Source organism: Rhinoderma darwinii, chromosome 9 (assembly GCF_050947455.1).
Source record: "Rhinoderma darwinii isolate aRhiDar2 chromosome 9, aRhiDar2.hap1, whole genome shotgun sequence".
Lineage (NCBI taxonomy): Eukaryota > Metazoa > Chordata > Amphibia > Anura > Rhinodermatidae > Rhinoderma > Rhinoderma darwinii.
Genome location: NC_134695.1, coordinates 17540381 through 17559604, shown reverse-complemented (window position 1 = coordinate 17559604; position 19224 = coordinate 17540381). Strand labels below are relative to the sequence as shown.

At 43.7% G+C, this 19224-nt stretch overlaps 1 protein-coding gene across 2 annotated transcripts in view; it reads left to right on the top strand.

Annotated features, from left to right (window-relative positions):
- EML3 (EMAP like 3) overlaps nucleotides 1-15882 on the top strand; it is a 100526-nt gene extending 84644 nt beyond the window's left edge. For both annotated transcript variants that reach the window (XM_075837316.1, XM_075837317.1), the window contains exons 13-23: nucleotides 1131-1269; nucleotides 2356-2507; nucleotides 2584-2709; nucleotides 4179-4310; nucleotides 5586-5653; nucleotides 5846-5934; nucleotides 7977-8179; nucleotides 8402-8489; nucleotides 8967-9065; nucleotides 12969-13099; nucleotides 13206-15882. In XM_075837316.1, coding sequence (XP_075693431.1) covers nucleotides 1131-1269; nucleotides 2356-2507; nucleotides 2584-2709; nucleotides 4179-4310; nucleotides 5586-5653; nucleotides 5846-5934; nucleotides 7977-8179; nucleotides 8402-8489; nucleotides 8967-9065; nucleotides 12969-13099; nucleotides 13206-13394 — 1416 coding nt within the window. In that variant the 3' untranslated portion in view covers nucleotides 13395-15882. The remainder of the gene's footprint in view (nucleotides 1-1130; nucleotides 1270-2355; nucleotides 2508-2583; nucleotides 2710-4178; nucleotides 4311-5585; nucleotides 5654-5845; nucleotides 5935-7976; nucleotides 8180-8401; nucleotides 8490-8966; nucleotides 9066-12968; nucleotides 13100-13205) is intronic.
- Nucleotides 15883-19224: the final 3342 nt, after the last annotated feature.

The window sequence follows — 19224 nt, the reverse complement described above, 5'->3', positions numbered from 1 at the left end:
TGTCGTTAATCGACACATACAGAAATGGAAAAAAAAATGGCAGCCCCCATAGGGAAGAAAAAGTTAAAAAATAAAAAAAAGTAAAACACAAACACACAAATAAATACAAAAGTTTTTAATAAAGCACTAAAATCAAACTGATGTAAAAATATTTTTTTTCGTGACACTGTTCCTTTAACAGCTCCGTGTGGCAGCAGCATATGATGCGCGGCTGCGTGATTTTCATGCAGCCACCATCATTATCACACTCTGTTTGTATGTTTGTAAAAAGAAAAGCACGTGGTGCTTTTCTGTTTTCATTCATACTTTTTACTGCTGTTGCGCGAATCACGTGCGTCACACGGAACTGCTTCCGTGTGCTGCGCGTGATTTTCACGCACACATTGACTTCAATGGGTGTGTGATGCGCGAACAACAACACACAAATATCGGACAGTCTGCACGGCCCCATAGACTTACATAGGTCCATGCGAGGCGTGTGAATATCACGTGTGTTGCACGGACGTATATCACGTTCGTCTAAATAAGCCCTTCGAGACTGAAAACTAGTACATACCTAGTCCTGCTCTTAGCTGAGGATCCAATTGTATGCAGTTTAGTCAATGCTCTGAGCTAAATAGATCAGCAGCTGCACCAATCTGCCTGGTAGCTTGCTACAATGTATCAGTCCAAGGTGTTTAGCTCAGAGACCTTGTTCCACAGCACGGTATACAGATTATAGTCACTTGCATCACTCCATCACAATGGTATCCGAGTGGCAACCGATAATCTTCACTGACCCATTCACTTTAGCGGGTGAATCGTGTCCGTGAAAAATGGTCAGAGTCTCCGATCCAAGAACATGTTCTATCTTTCCTCTGATCACTGGCGGGACACGGACAGCGCACACAGTCGTGTGCATGAGGCGTAAGAAAGCCATACTAATGTTGCCCTGGTTGGATTTAAACCTGACCCGCGTGCTGTAAGCCAATATTGCTAACCATTAAACTGCTGTGCTACAGAAATAAAGTAATGCGTACTTGGGGTATCCGGATTGTGCTATTCATGCATTAATATTTATCATATGCTGTTAGTTCTGCCATATCTTTTCCTACACAGTCTGTTTGGTATTTTTTTTTTGTCCCATGTAGAAATATAAAAAGCCTCGCTATGTGCAGTGTGTGCTGTTTGATCGAACTGGGGACGTACTCACAGGAGACTCGGAGGGACAGATATTAACCTGGGCCAGAAGTGCAGCAGACACCAGGACTTTAGGCAAAGGTGCAAAGGGTGAGCTATAACATACTAAACCACATGTTTATACTATGCGTTGTGCTGCTGCAGTTAGGCTGGTCATAGACTTATTAGGATTGTTCATTATCATTTTTATGCTGATGGTACGAAGAACGATCAGTTCCGATGGAAATTTTTGTATTGGTCGGAACTTTTAGGGCTTATCCACACACACAACGGAATAGCTGCAGAAAATTTCTGCAGCAATTCCATTGAAAGTCAAAGGCTTTCCGCTGCAGCAACAACGCACCATTTCCTGCGTTTTTTGCATCATCAAATGGTGCGTAAATTGCTGCGTTTTTTCCCCGATGTTAGGAGATGGAGACATCTATGAAAAACGCAGTAATTCTGCACATTTTCCGTAGCAGGAATTGACATGTGGCAATCCAAAAAAATACGCGCCACAGGTAAATTTTGGCGCAGAAATTTTACGCAGCATGTGGATGAGATTTGTTAAATCTCATCCACTATGCTACTACTGTATTATGCTGCGTTTTTTCCGGCCGAAATTCTGGCCTTAAACGCTGCAATTCCGGAGCGTGTGGACCAGCCCTTATTATTTAATGCTTCAAAAGTGTTGTCAGCTGTTATTGGTGAATGGGTCATTTGTATTTATTTATTGATCGTTTATTGTCGTCAGAGGGAAATACATGAGTAGCAATGCAAAATGCCTCACTATATGAATTGTGAAAAAAATTTTTGGGTGTATTTCCCTTTTTCGATGAGCGTTACAATTAAAAAGAAAAAAAATGGAATGCTTGACTTATTGTAGCCATCTCACATTTAAGACCAACTTTAGGCACCATGCTCACGACCGTGCCTGTAATTACGGGCACGGACGGCTGCGGGCTGCTTTTACGGGCCATGCCCCCATTATAAAGTATAGGAGCACTGCCCGTAAAATAAGAAAATAGGACATACGGGAAGGTGTCCATTGGCCATAGAAATGAATGGGACCGTAATTACGAGCGATTTTACGGTTGTGCGCATGGGGCCTTAGTCTGTAAATATTCCACACAATCGATTACTGATCATACAGTTCCCTTCCCCCCCTAATCCATAACTTTCCTCCCTGTCCCACAGATACATATCAAATATCACGTCACACACGTGCACATGATGGTAGCGTGTCATCACTGACTGCTCTCCGGGGAGGTTGTGTTCTCAGTTCTGGAGGAAAGGACAGGCGCTTGGTATTATGGAGTGAGACACTGAGCCAACTTAAGGAGTATGAGGTAAGCAATTCTGCATATTCTTAGACATTAGTTTTGGTGTCGCTTTGCTTTATCATGTTTCCGCTCTGTTATTCAGATTTCTGAGCAGTATGGGGCTGTACGTTCAATTGCAGAAGGCATGGAGGGCGAACTGCTGGTGGCAACCGCGAAGAACGCACTACTAAAGGGGACTTTGGAGCAGGGATTCGCACCTGTTATACAGGTTTGGCTAATACATTTCTATTGAAATTCACACAGAAATGACAGAGTACTAGAGAGAATAAAATACCAAACATGTTACATACAACGTCGTCTTAGGCATGCCTCTCAGTACTATGAATTCTGCATAACATTTCAGGATGGACAACATCGATATATGAGAATTGCTCAATACACAACGCTTAAAACATCATAGTCATTTTTTTCATATAGAGCGCTGAGGAGTATGTGGATAAAGTGATACGATTAACTCATAACAGGACAGAAATGTAATTCTTGAAGATCAACTCAAAGAAATCTGGTTGTTCAGCATAGACTGAAGAGTACTTGAGGTCTTTTTTTCACTCCAATCTAAAAATGCATTTATGAATTCCCTAAAGTGGATGCCTCCTTACAGACCACCCCTCTCAATAAGGTAGCCACCCATTGACACCCCCCCCCCCCCCCACAGAACAGCTGGTTTTTTTGGTGGAAGCCGCAACCAGCCAGACATTTCCCCTGTTGCAGTATTAGGCTATGTTCACACGGGGTATTTTGCAGAGTTTTTGGACGCGGAAACCGCGTCGCAAAACTCGGCAAAAACGGCCCGAGAACGCCTCCCATTGATTTCAATGGGATGCGTCGGCGTCTTTTTCCCGCGAGCAGTAAAACTGCCTCGCGGGAAAAAGAAGCGACATGCCCTATCTTCGGGCGCTTCTGCCTCTGACCTCCCATTGACTTCAATGGGAGGCAGAGAAAGGGTATACCCCTTTTGAAAAAGCCATCTACGCGAAACGCGCGTCGGGGTCTCTCCGTACTCGGGAAGATACTGAATTGCAGGAACCACATGGGTCAGTAACACTTTATGCTGTGCTTTACATTTTGTACTTGCTCCTTTCCTGTGGCGATAATACTCTGTGAAGATCTGTCTGCTCTGTGGGGATTCTCTGTGAGCACTTTTTGCTCTGATTGAAATCCACTCACAATGTTTACCTTAATAGCTCTGTGACTGTCTGTATGTACGATGTAATTTACTTAAATTTACATACCCTGGCTCTTATGCCTAGTGCTACTTCACTGTATTTTCTGCCCTAGTCCTAGCTGGTATTTCATTATCTGTTAGATAAACTTTTTCTTCCTGTAACCGCCAACATAAGGAGTGGTTCCTTTAGGTTCATCTTCACCACTTGGGAGGTGTACAGTCCTCAGATTTGTAGTCTTTTTTTAACTCTATGTATTTTGTATCGTCCAATAAAACTTATTTTTCTATGCCATTGGCAAACTTTATTACAATAGTGCATGACTCCTTCTGTTCCTAGTGTTTTTCACAGGGCCACCATTACTAGCATAGCCTACCAAAACGTAGCAATTCTTATTAGTGACAACAATAAGAATGAGGGTAGAGAAGTCTTGTGGGCGCTGCTTAATTGATCTTTGTTTTACCTGGAATATGCCTTTAATATACTCCTATTCATGTATTCCACATTTCTGCAGGGGCACACAGATGAGCTGTGGGGTCTGGCTACACATCCTTTTCAGAATATTTTTTTGACCTGTGGGCACGACAAGCAGTTGTGTATTTGGAATGGTAACGATCATATGTTGAATTGGGCATGTTTACTGGAGGTGAGACACTATATGCAGAATCAAGTTATATTAAACCTATAAATGTTATATTATAATTTAAAGGGGTTGTGTCATGAAGACAACATCTGCCCATATGGCATATTAGGGAATATAGACATCATAAAGGGGGTCCCACGTTCACAAAAAGCGGCTCTTGCTAGCCCAACCACCATATAGTGTCCATTGTGTAATACTACATTTTTCCTGCCAGGCTGGCCTCTGTTTAACCCCTTAATGACCAGCTTATATTAAGCCTTAATGACCAAGCAATTTTTTCCGTTTTTCCATCGTCTCATTCAAAGAGCTGTATCTTCTTTTTTTTTTTTTTTTTTCGTCGACGTAGCTGTATAAGGACTTGTTTTTTTTGCGGGAAAAGTTGTATTTTTGAATAGCACAATTTTGGGGTGCATATAATTTATTGATTAACTCTTATTAACTTTTTAGGGGAAGTGATGGAAAAAAAACCTGAAATTTTGCTATATTTTTTTCGCGTCTCAAATTTACACCGTTTACCGTGTGGTATAAATAACATAATAACTTTATTCAACGGGTTGTTACGATTGCAGCAATACCAAATTGATATAGTTTTTTTTATGTTTTACTACTGTTACACAATAAAAACTTATTTTTTTGTTTCAAAATTAGTTTTTATTTCACCATATTCGGAGAGCCATAACTTTTTATTTTTTTGCTGACGTAGCTGTATGACCGCTTTTTTTTTTTTTTTTAGAGGATGGCTTTTAGTATTTATTGATATCACTTGAGTACATACCATTTTTTGATCACATTTTTTTGAAGGCAGGATGAACAAAAAAACATCTGCCATTGGTTTTTATTAAATTTTTAATGTTGTGGGCTAAATAATGTAATCGTTTTATAGTTTTATAGTTGGTCTTTCAGATGCGGCAATACCAAATGTGTAACTTTTTTTTTTTTTTTTTTTGGTCATTCACTAAAGGCAGAACTGGGGGCCTTTGTTAGGCCCCCGGCTGCCATAAAAACCATTGGCACACCTGTGATTGCAACGCGGGTGTGCCGATGTACTGAGAGAGGGAGCCCCCTCCCTCTCAAACCACTTAGATGCGGCTGTCGCTACTGACCTTTTAGCTATGTTTTAATTTTTTTTCTGCAATGTAGTTGCTAAATGTTACTAAATGGATTAGGATTGGGCCATTTTGTGGTCTATATCCATTCATTCTTTTGAGAAGAGTTATATTACATATATTTATCCAGGAACGTGTGGCCATACTTAGATACATTATTTCTTTCTCATAGGATCCTGGTTTATGTGCAGATTTCCATCCAAATGGAAGAGAAATTTGTGTGGGTCTGAGCACAGGAAAGTAAGAACGAACTTCTGTTTTTCTGTACTTTACCTTTCTATAACACATCCTTTATACTTCCTTATCTCCCCACAATTCTGCTGAATGTGTGTTACTTTGTCAGTAACTGTATTGTCCTGCACTGGTGTTATGACTTCATCCATAACTCTTCAATTATACTATCTATAATAGTCATATGTTCCTTCTTTACAGGTGGCTTGTCCTGGACCTGCAATCCTGCAAAATTCTGTCTATGCACTCTGATGGGAATGAGCAACTCTCTGTCGTCAGATACTCTCCAGGTGAGTAAAAGAAATACAACATGAGTGACTCTTTTTCCAGTGCATTCTTCTTTTTAAAGTTTGTTTGAGTTTTGTGTTCATCCTAGATTTGGGGACATTTTTCACATTTCTGGGGAATGAGAACACAATGTAGATTCTCACACTAACTGGGGATCTGAGGGGCTGAAAAGCTGTGTTTTATACAATTTGGCCATCCATTTTCTCATTGAACCATTGACCAAGAGACAGGATGTGATCAGTAGTACGAATAGGGTCAGATTTGTATCAGGTCAAATACGTAAAATAAGTGAAACCAGAATTGTGATATTAAGAGCACTACTGTGAATGACTGTTTACAATGGCAGATTATTGTGATGGGTCTCTTGCTTCCGAGTGATCATTACAATAATTGGCCAGTGTGAATAAAGATCAACTACAAACCATAAAACTATGGTCTATCGTTATACCTGATCAATTGTGCCACCATGAATATTGTCGTTATCGCCATTCTCATTTACACAAGGCATTGCTGCCTAGCACACGGATCTTACAAGTGCCATCATTGGGGAACAATGACGCTAATCGCTCGTGGGAAGGAGTCCCTCCCCCTTCCAGCTACGAAGATCATAGTCAAAAACGGACCATGGTTAATGCCAAAAGTATCTATTTATTCTATTTTATTGATACTAACCCTTCCTAAAGAAAACAATTTAGGGCTCTGAAGAAACAAGCACATAGCCTTTTTATTAAGGCTTTCTCCCCTACGGCCTCTACATCTCCCGTAGTACCGGATGAACTGAACGCGTTGACAGAGAGGCTTTATTTTCTCTGCCAAATAGCGATCTACCACAGGTGGCTATATTACCATGCTGCCCAGACCGGCATTGTTTCTATCTAGCTGGTTAAGTTGGCATATGTACTATATTAAGATAGGCATATTGGGTGGATCTGATCCATACCCTGACGCCCATAACCAGTGACACCGGAGCATACTGATGGGCAGAAACTACTCAGCTGCGAGCCTGGTACACCCCCCCGAACGTTATGGAGGGAGTGTGCAGATGGGTGGTGTCAGAAGAGCATAAGTAATGAAGGGAAACACATGTTAAACGATGACGTCAGACACCAAACATACGGCGCCAAGCAAGATAGGAACGAGACAGTGTTCCAGCCATGACTGTTCCCTTGCCACTGCAAGTTAAAGAATAAAGAAGCCACAGGATACAGAATCCCTCTCCATATGGGAGAAAAAGGGAAAGGGCTTAGTCTCCCCTGAGGAATCTGTAGCCACGAGGAAACGCATTGGGAGAGACATAACAAACAGCAGTGGGGTGATCCCATGGAAATCTCTTCATCCAAAATCAGAAGTTACTTCTAAATGGAAACGGTTAGGGGGGTAAGCAGCACCCCAGAAAAAAAGCTCCATGCATATATGTACCACGTGCTGGAAACGAAATGAATATCTATAACATATGCATTACATGGAAGGGATTAAATGAATATTGAAACATTCACTCCATTTTTCTGCTCTATTGATGTGGCGCACCACTCACAAGAACAACTTTTGTGAGGGGGAATTAAAGAACTGATAAATTATAAATCATAATGAAAGTGGCATGATAAAAGTGAACACTGCAATTAATACAAAATCAACACACGAGAACAGGGTTATTGATGCTCTACCATTTCTTGTATGTATTGTCCATTTTAAACAATTTTTGCACAGTAAAAGTTACGTTTTAAGAAACACTCCAGACTTATTCCAGTGATCATCAAGTGCCATCATTGGGGAACAATGACGCTAATCGCTCGGTGGGAAGGAGTCCCTTCCCCTGCCAGCTACAAAGATCATGCTTATAGAAATGTCCAACAGATAATCGCCCACAATTTTTCAAACCAATCGTTCGTCTAAGGTTTGAAAAAGTGGGGCGTAAAGGGGCCTTTTAGAACAAAACATTCTAGGTTTCATTATCTTATTTCTATCTTGCTTTTATACCTGTTTAAATCTGTCATCTTACACGCCGCATGGTTCTCATTATTGTTTTCTATTTTTCCTCTGCTAGATGGGAATTTTCTGGCTATTGGCTCTCATGATAATGTCATCTATATGTACAGCACAGGCCAGAAAGATCAAAAGGCTTATTCACGTGACCTCTCCGTAGAAGAAATGGAGAGATCGCATGAAGAAGGTGAAACCCCTGAAGGAGAGGCAGATAACTTTGTGTGTGAGAGAACACAGCAGTACACAAGATACGGAAAGTGTATGGTGAGTTCTCACGCTTTCTTGCTTGCTTTTCTCATCCCCTCAGGATCCATTCATATCCCAATTCAATTTGGGGGTATGCATTGGGCTGATTTTAGACTACTGTAACATGTTCTGAGTAAATATATATATATTTTTTTTTCACCTTCTATTTTTTATGCAATTAATACAGTAAAGTCACAAAATGGAAAATAAGATTTCCACCTATGAATTCTATCACCATAGGGACACTCTAGCTTTATCACCCATTTGGATTGGTCAAAAGACGGAAATTATATCATGTCAAACTCTGGAGACTATGAGATACTATACTGTGAGTATTGTAAACTAAGATAATTTTCCAATCTGACCATTAATTTACATTGTTGCCAATAATACTGATGTATAACGATGGAAAATAAAGGGGTTTACAATTATATGTGAATAAAGCTTACTTATTCTAAAGATAAAGACAAACTTTCTAATACCCAATGGGAAAATTTGCTAAGCAAAACCAAAATTCTTATATAAAAATTGTACAAAAACGTGGAGTTCTTGGCTTTTCTAACGAGGGATATTTTATTGTTTTATTATAGTAATAACCTGTAATGAGATATTCTTAATGAATGCAGAATGGTGCCACTCAGATGTTTGAAACAGATTCCACCTAGTATTATGAGCAATTCTTTATGAAGAACATGCTGCCACTTGTCGTTGCTAGAAACGTCACATACTTTATATGACCATTTTTCATTGTCTGCTTTTGTCTTACTTATGTTTTTTTTGTATTTATCTCTTACTCCTATGACAGGGGACATCACTGGAGGGTGCAAACTTCTCAGAAACAGATATAAAAACAAAGATCGTGAGTGGGCAACATACACATGTGTACTGGGATACCATGTTTTTGGTAAGGAACACTTTTCTTGTCAGTGCATGACCTATCTGAGTATATATGGTATTACATGTCTCTAATGAGCAGAGAAATTCACGCTAAACTATAGGGACAGTGCCACTTGTATAGATCACATCTTCCTGGATCTGCAGCACTAAGTGACTGACTTAAAGTGGTTGTCTAGTTTAGAAAACCCATTCTCATGTGGATCTGATGAGCTTTCATATTTATTTCAATATGGACAGGGGATAAGTGGCTGCGAGATATCTCTGGCATCACTTATCTCACAAAGGATTAGGCAATCATTGTTTTTCCCACCAAAACTATCATCTCATAGATATGAGATTTTGATGGACTCCGCTGAAATCAGCGGGATTTACTGACAAGTATCTCATGTCTATGGTCCAAAAAAAACTGATGGATTTAATTTCTCATGTTTTTTTTTTGTCCAAAACCCCTGAAAACTCCACAGTGCCCATATTGCTGTAATGCCCCTGTAGATAGTCATAGTGCCCACATAGATAGTGCCCTCATATTGCCACAGTGCCCATGTAGATAGCGCCAGTATCCGCTCCAGAAGGTACCCACATAGTTCCACAGTGCCCATGTAGATAGCACCACAGTGTCCACTCTAGAAGGTGCCAATATATTGTGCCTCAGTGCCCATATAGTGTAACAGTGCTCCTGTAGATAGTGCCACACCCACCTTGAAGATAGTGCCACACCCACCTTGAAGATAGTGCCACACACCCTGTAGTTTGTGCCACACACACCCCCTGTAGGTAGTGCCACACACCTTCTTGTAGATAGCACCACACACACCCCCTGTATCTTACGCCAGACACACCCCACCCTGTGGATAGTGCTACCGCCCCTTGTAGATAGCGCAATTGGCGAAATCCCCAGCCAGGGCGTTGCCAACCTGATGTCACTTTCATATATGGATAGTGACGCCAGGGGCTCCTCCAGGAGTGGAATCACAGCCCAAAGCATCGTCTCCAGGGGGATCCCCTGATGTCACTGTCCATATAACTGTCCATCACTTTTTAACGACCGTCACAAGGATTGATTCTTGAAAAATGGCCTTTAAAAACTGATCCATTGAGTTCTATGGGGGCCGTCTGGTCGTGAAAACGGCCAAAAATGGGACATGTCCTAATTTTTGACAGCCAGTATTCGCTGGCCATTTAATAAACCGCGGTGTGAATACAGCCGTAAAACTACATGTGTGACAGCCGTAAAAAAAACAAAAACGTCCGTCACATAATAATGTAGTTATTCAACTTTTTAATATACTTTTGTGTTTCATTTGCTCTGCTTGCTGTTAGTGAATGAAACATTGTCATGTCTAGACAACTTTGTGAGCTAAATACATCCGCAACAAAAATCACCTGTTCTGATAGTTTGCAATAATCTCTTAGTGTATGTAAAATGTGTCAGCCTGAAGTCCAAGCTGTTTAGCTCACAGAGCATTGCAGGATACAATTGTATCTACCTGTCTATGCTGGTTTTGTGCAAAATTAACTTAGGGTATGTTCACACGGCCAAATTTCAGACGTATACGAGGCGTATTATGCCTCGTTTTACGTCTGAAAATAGGGCTGCAATACGTCGGCAAACATCTGCCCATTCATTTGAATGGGTTTGCCGACGTACTGTGCAGACGACCTGTTATTTACGCGTCGTCGTTTGACAGCTGTCAAACGACGACTCGTAAAAATACAGCCTCGTCAAAAGAAGTGCAGGACACTTCTTTCAGACGTTTTTGGAGCTGTTTTCTCATAGACTCCAATGAAAACAGCTCCAAAAACGAGTTGGTAAAAAAATGAGTTGGTAAAAATGCGAGTTGGTAAAAAACGTCTGAAAAGCAGGGTCTGTTTTCCCTTGAAAACAGCTCTGGATTTTCAGACGTTTTGGTTGACTACGTGTGAACATACCCTTAGTTTGCAGGAATCCATGATCTTCAAACTGCATTTGTACTAGGGAATAGGCCAGTCATCTAGCAACAGCTATTGGGTGCCGGCGGCTGCCTCCCGGAATTGCCGCTGAAATAAGTGTCCGCACTGCTACATTTGTAGCAGTGCGGTCACGTGAGGTACTCCCATGTGTATGCGTGCATGCGGGATTAGCTCAGAATTTTAGCGCCACACACAACCCCCGCAAAACACCCTGTAGGGAAGGCCAGCTAAGCTCCCTCTAGGAGCAGAATCCCCGGCCAGCGCTCTGGCCGCAGATTCCCATCCTCAAGGGAGCCACCAACGTCTCAACATTCCCGCTGAACCTCCTTCCCCCTGTAGCGCCACCTAAACTACCACTAGGAGCGGAATCCCCGGTGTCAGATCGATCTGTGCCGCGAATTCCGCTTCTAGAGAGAGCCCCTGACGTCATTGTCCTCCGTCACAGGCTCTCTCTAGGAATCGCCGGTCGACACTGACCGGGGATTCCACTACTGGAGAAGCAACTGATGTCACTATCGATATATGGACATTGACGTCAGGGGCTACTCCTGGAGCAGAATCACTGGCCACAGCGCTGCCGAAGCTCAGGCAGGGGTTCCGCTTTTAGAATTAGCCCCTGACGTCACTGTCCATATAAGGCCAGAGGGATTCCGCTCCTACAGGAAGCTACAGTCGTGCCATCTACAGGAAAGGGGTGCCATTTATGGGGGGTGCTGCTATTTACAGAGGGAGTGGCACTATCTACGGGGGAAGTGGCGCTATCTGCAGGGGGTGTGGTGCTATCTACAGGCAGGATTATGCCATCTGCAGGGGGTGGCGCTATCTGCAGGGCGTGTGTTGCTGTCTACAGGGGGTGCTATATACATGGGCACTGGCATTACATGGGCACTACCCACGGACACTGGTGCTATCTACATGGGCTCTGCGTGTGGGAACTGACACTGTGGCACTATTTACAGTGGGCGCTATCTGTGGGCACTGGCACTATCTACAGTGGTATTGCGTCGCTATCTACAAGAAGGCTGTACACACTAAGCCCTTATTCACACGACAGGGTTTCCCGGCCGGGTGACGGCCGTTCATAAATCGGCCGGCACCCGGCTGCAGTAGGAACAATAGACCCCTAATGGGGCTATTCACACGACCGATTTTTTGGGATATGCCCTATTTTCGGCCGTTTACCCGGCCGCCCGGCTCCCATTGAAGTCTATGGGGCCGGGTAATACACGGCCATCACCGGAATGTGTCCCGAGTGATGGCCATGTATTCCGTCGCTCGCGCTCTCTCTCCTCCTCCTCCTCACAGTGCAGAGTGCATGTGAGGAGGAGGGGGGTGTTTTTTTGCTCCCTGTAGGAGCCAGAATCCCCAATCCCCGGCCGGGGATTGGGGAATCCGCTACAGGAGAAGTGAGTGACTACACTGTCCATATATGGACACAGCGACGTCACTCACTTCTGAAGCGGAATCCCCGACTCTATGGCCGGGGATTCCGCTACAGGAGAAGTGAGTGACTACACTGTCCATATATGGACACAGTGACGTCACTCACTTCTGAAGCGGAATTCCCGACCTGTGGCAGGGAATTCCTCTCCAGGAGAAGTCAGTGACTACACTGTCCATATATGGACATTTGAAGTCAGTGACTTCTCCTGGAAGGGGGGGGATGGGTGCAACCTACAGGGGGCTGGGTGGCATTACCTACCAGGGGGGCTGTGGCATTATCTACAGAGGGCTGTGTGTGGCAACAAATTTAAATGAAATTCATCCGATTTTAAAATGGACAGGGAAAATAACAAATGCAAAACGGGTCAAAATCGTCCGTTAAAAACAGCAACACTGCCCGGAACGGAATCGGAACGGATGCAAAACGGCCGTTTTTATCGGCCGACACTCGGACCCTGTCGTGTGAATGAGGCTTAACAGTCTATAGAAGAGAATAACCTATTCTTTCTTTGTATAGGAGTTTGGCCAGAAGGATCTGATGGGACAGATATTAATGCTCTTGCCCGCTCCCATGGGATGAGCATGATCTCCGTTGCAGATGATTTCTGTAAAGTTCATCTCTTTCGCTACCCTTGCAATAAGCCAAAGGTATGAATCTGTGTTTCATTCTGATACTTTAATTTCAAATATAATGTCGCTTAAATCATTAAAATATGTATAATTAATTCATATTACATGTGTTTCTCTCCAATAGGCACCAAGTCATGTCTATTCTGGTCATGGAAGTCACGTGACCAATGTTTGCTTTACTCACGATGATAGTTACCTCATCTCAATGGGTGGAAAGGATGCAAGCATTTTTCAATGGAGGGTTGTGAAAGCTGGCAACATGCCTCACCGCCAATCACTGTCCTCCACCTCATCTATAGAAGCTTCTCACTGAGTACTATCTCTCAATACACAGTCATGACACAGACTTAAAACCGTTACAACCATTGTATCTGCCAACATCCAATGTTTCTCAATGGTCCAATTTCAAAACTGGCACCTACTGGCAATAGTGCCAATATAGCAGCCTGCAGCAAATGTCATAAAATCAGAAATCTTAATACGGTACAACACACCAAGCTGTATCAGACATGCTAGCAGCCCTGCTTAAGGCCCGGTTAACACTGAGATTTTTGCCACGGAAACAGCGGCAAAAAAACGGCCGAAATTGTCTCATATTGATATCAATGGGATGTGGAGGCGTTTTTTTCCCACGAGCAAGAAAAACCGCTCGCGGGAAAAAGAAGCGACATGCCCTCTCCTGAGGCATTTTTTTTTTTTACGTGGATCTTGACGCGGTCATCAGCATAAAACGCTCACGGTTATTCCCTTTGTCTGTTAAAGAAATAGGTAAAAAAAAAACTCCTCAAACAAATGCGGTAAAAATCGCATGTGGTGCAAAACCACATAAAAACAAAATGGAGCTGATTTTTCCAGGCAGAATTTTCTGCCTGCAAAAAACTCTGTGAACCCAGCCTAAGGGTATGTTCACACAGAAATTTTTTCAGGCATAAAATCTGGCTCAAAATTCCATTTGGAATTTTGAGGCAGATTTTGCTCTGCCTGCACGCCGATTTTCGCTGCGTTTTTTGCCCGTGGCCATTGAAATACGCCGCGAAATACGCTTTCTCTGCCTCCCATTAATGTCAATGGGAGGTCAGAGACGTAAACGCCCGAAGATAGGGCATGTTCCTTCTTTTTTGGCGTGTCAAAAAAACTCTATGTGAACTGGCCCTTAAAGGGATCCTGTCATCAACATCTTACCTGTTAAACTCGCCTGACCCCTCAATGGCCGCAGCTGTCCAGAGTGCGTTCCTGTTCTCTTCTTTCCTGAAATCCTCCTCTGTCTGTAAATATCGTCGTTTAAACTCTTCCCGCCTTTTATGGTAATTATTTTTCCCTCTGGGATGCAGCTTCTTAACCCCGCCCACCGTTGCCACCTGTCTGGCCCTGACTGGCTAAGGAGCTGTCAATCAAAAAGAAGGAGGTGGAGTCCACTCTGAGATGCTGGAGGAATGAAAATCTGACTCTTTTCAGATGAAGATTTGACTCTTTTCTGCTCATTTGCATATGGCTTGGGACCACTGAAAAACGGAATACTAAAGCTACAGAGCTTACTTAGAACATATTTATAGCTTAGATGACAATGATTTTTCACCCACTTTCACCAGGTATTGCTGGCTTTATAGCTAAAATGCTGGTGACAGGTTCCCTTTAAACTGCTTGACTGCTCAAGACTGAGCCATGGGTCTTAACACATCTTAACTACTGAAACACAAACACACCAAATACTGTAGTCATAAACTAACAATGTGCATCATATACTGTCTCCTGTAGATATGATAATGTAAGCCTCCAGCTGCAAACACATGCAAATATAAGCTTCGTCAAAGGAGAGCAGAGCTCATATATAAATATATATATATATATTTACTTACACAGAATCCCTGATTTATATGAAATGCTACTACCAATTATTGCACTGTGGACAATCCTGCAACATTCCCTCAAAAACATGAAGCTTTTATCCCATAATGTCTCATTGCATGCAAACAATGCTGACACCGAGCCACATCTATCAATAGTACGACCTTAAAGGGAATGTGTCGCAAATTAAACTTTTTTTTTTTTATTTTTTGTGTCGTTACTTATTTCTATTATATTTTAATTTTTTTGCTGTATTTTATTTTTTCTTCCATATGGTGGAAAGTATTAAAAATTAAATAATAATTTGGCATGTTTTCCTATGTTGGCCACCAGAGGGAGCACTTCCCAGACTTACAGCAAGGTGAATAAGGCAAAGCAACCTGACTCACAGCTGCCGTAAATGTGGGAGGGAATCTCACCCCCCTCCTACAAGCCAGGATAAGGTGTCTTCAAATTGCTAAGCAGTGTCCGGCTGTCGTTTTGGGTGTGATTCTGCAGCTGGCAGAAGTTATAGGACACGCCAAAAGGCTACGAGTATGTTCACACGCTTACTAAACAAAGGGAAAACAGCTCCTGATTTTCAGCCATTTTTTTAATCATACTCTCGTTTTTGGCGGCCGTTTTTGGCGCTGTTTTTCTATAGAGTCAATGATAAACGGCTCCAAAAACGTCCCAAGAAGTGATGTGCACTTCATTTTGGCGGGCATCTTTTTACGTGCCGTTTTTGGAAAACGGCCGTGTAAAAGATGCCCCGTCGGAATTGAACGCCGTATTTCCCATTGAAACCAATGGGCAGATGTTTGTAGGCGTTCTGCTTCCGATTTTTCAGCTAATTTCCTGGACGTTTACGGCCCGAAAAAACTGCTGAAAACATTGCGTGTGAACATACCCTTAGAGTGATGAAAGTGAAGTGAATGACTTTTCAGTTGACAGGTTCAAACGGTGTGTATTGACACGGTTTTTTGTGCACATTTTACGTGCCAGAAACCACATTAAAAAAACACTTGATTACATGTGCGTGTGCGTGTGCGTTCTCTCGCCACTGAAAATAGCTGATAAGTGGCTATGAAGTATCAGCGGCGCCCGTGCATACTCCACTCTGCTACACACATACCCACACCCATAGAGAAGTAAAAGTATGAATACATTAGAAAGTGACAACACAAATAAATAAAATTTTTGTTTACATTATATTAAAAGCAATATAATAAAAAAAATATCGTGACACCTTCCCTTTTAACAGTTTTATAAATACCTGGATCATCTTCTCGCGCTCAGCCCCTCCTCCTCCTCCTCCACCACCACCACCACGTAGACCTTGGCTCGTCCGTGCCGCTCGTTGTCCCGGATGTCCTTGGCGACCGCGGTGGCTTTCAGCTTCTCGAACCTGTTGGCCTTTGATCCGCACCACTGGAAGATTTCCTGCAGACACGGGAAAAGTCTTAAAGGGGTCGTCCAGGAAAACATGGAGGCTTTTTTCAACCAACAGCGCCGCACCTGTCCTCAGGTCATGTGTGGTATTACAGCTTTGTCCTATTTACTTCAATGAAGGTGAACTGCAATACCAGACACAACCTGAGGACAGGTGCGGCGCTGTGTCTCCAATCTGGACACCCCCTTCTGTCCTGAGATGATCCGACGGAGGAGGCGGGTGTCAGAGACACCCACCGCCATCACTGCAGGCAGAACCACACAACTACGGCATGAGGGCAGGGCTTGTCCTGAGTGCATGGTCTCTTTAAGAGATCTGGTTATGGACAGGTTTATAGTCATCAGAACCGCAAACCTAGGCCTGATCACATGACAGAGGGGAATCGCCAAAAACCCTGTGCACCCTCAGCCTGTCCATCCAGCCGTTTCCTGGTTATATCTGCTTTTGGGAAAGCTGGGTGACCACCATTACCCCACCTACTGGAGTGTGGGAGGTTTATTAGTCACATCCCTAAACAGTCTCAGCACAACTAGAGAGATTTACCGTTCAGGGGTCTGGGAAAGCTGGGTACCACACTAACAGCGGGCATATTGTTTATCACCCAGCTTTCCCAGGACAGAAACGTGTGATAAACACCTGAATCCAGCCTCACTGGTCGAGGAGCAGAACAAACCTCCCCGGTCCAGAATGAAGCAGTCGCCTTGGTTGAAGCTCCCCCCAGGACACCGGCAGACCAGAGGTGTAGCTAGTTTCTCCAGCACCCGGGGCAAAGATTCAGTCTGGCGCCCCCCCCCCCCCAACCTCTTTCCCAACTACTCCTCACCATGTTTGTTTTCTCTACCAATCGACGTGTCATTTCTTTTTATGTAACGCGAGCATAAAAACATTTGTACATTTTATAAGCAATATAGTTCTATACACAACACCAGAACCAAGCTCAGTACATAAATACAGCACCAGCACAAATACAGCTCAATTTAGTGCAACCCCTGCTGTACAGGTTTGTACGGCGTAAAACTACAGCTCCCAGCATGGCCCGAACAATGATAAGGATATGCTGTTTCACAAAAAATAAATCCTATCATAATCATCTCGCTGCAGATAATACAGTGACTACATTACTGATTAGAGGCAGAATAAACATTTACATTAAGTGACTCACCGGTGACATCTTAGATTCTAGTTCTTTTTCTCCATCCGGTCCACACCTCTATGATAACTTCTCCCGGTCACAGCCCATTTCTGCAGTTTGCCGCTCACCTGGCTTCAGCTTCTCACTTTTCCAACATTTCTGCACCTATAAATAAAGATAAAGTTCTCATTATACCACACACTACGCCCATAAATATAATAGCGCCATACACTGCACCTCTAATTATAATAGCCCCATACACCGTGTCCCACACACACCGTGACCCCTGTACATAGTGCCCCCATATAGCCCACCCCTGTATATAGTGTCCCACAAATAACTCCCCCATTAGTGCTCTACAGATAGCCCACCCCTGTATATAGCCGCCTGTAGATATAGCCCAGCCCTGTATATAGTGCTCCACGTATAGCCCAACCCTGTATATAGCCCACCCCTGTATATAGTGCTCCACAGATAGCCCACCCCTGTATATAGCCCCCCTGTAGATATAACCCAACCCTGTATGTAGCCCCCTGTAGATATAGCCCACCCCTGTATATAGTGCTCCACATATAGTCCACCCCTGTATATAGTTCTCCACAGATAGCCCACCCCTGTATATACACAGGGGTGGGCTATCTGTGGAGCACTATATACAGGGGTGGGCTATATGTACAGGGGGGCTATATATAGGGGTGGGCTTTTTGTGGAGCACTATAGAGGGAGCTATTTGTGGGATACTATATACAGGGGTGGGCTATATCTACAGGGGGACTATATACAGGGGTGGGCTATATCTACAGGGGTGGGCTATATACAGGGGGGTGCGATCTATGGAGCACCAAATACAGGGGTGGGCTATATCTACAGGGGGACTATATACAGGAGTGGGCTATATCTACAGGGGGGGCTATATCTACAGGGGTGGGCTATATACAGGGGGGCGCGATCTATGGAGCACCAAATACAGGGGTGGGCTATATCTACTATATAGCCCCCCCTGTAGCTATAGCCCACCCCTGTATATGGTGCTCCATAGATAGCCCACCCCAGTATATAGACACACCCCCATAGATAAAGTCCCCCCGTAGATAAAGTCCCCCTTGTAGATAAAGTCGTCCCCCCCGTAGTTAAAGTCCCCCCCCCGTGTAGACAAAGCCCCCCCCCCCCCGTAGATAAAGCCCCCCCCCCGTAGATAAAGCCCCCCCCCCCGTGTAGACAAAGCCCCCCCCCCGTAGATAAAGTCCTCCCTGTAGATAATGGCACACACTTTTCTTACAATTAAAAAAAAACTATTCAAACTCACCTTATTCCCGCTCCCACGCCGTCCGGCAGCCATGGAGACCTGCTCTCTTCTGCGCAGGTCTCCTGGGGGTTGAACACAGCGTCTATGAATGGCACTGATTGGCTGGGCAGGATGACTTTTCCTGTCACTCAGCGCCTTTCATCGACGGAAGCTTCACTGGTACAAAAGGTACCAGTCGCTTCACTGATGCAAAAGCGCTGAATAGCCCGGTCATTCATTGCTTCTAATTGTACCTGTGTCCTATAGACACAGGTACAATTATAGTGCAGGTGGCGCTGGCGCCCCCTCTAAGTTGCACCCGGGGCACATGCCCTGCCTGCCCCCCCCCCCTAGCTACGCCCACCACAACCTACACTACACCAACCGTCACTACACAGGGGGGACGCACAGTCACATCATGTGTGGACAGCAGACACCACAACCTACAC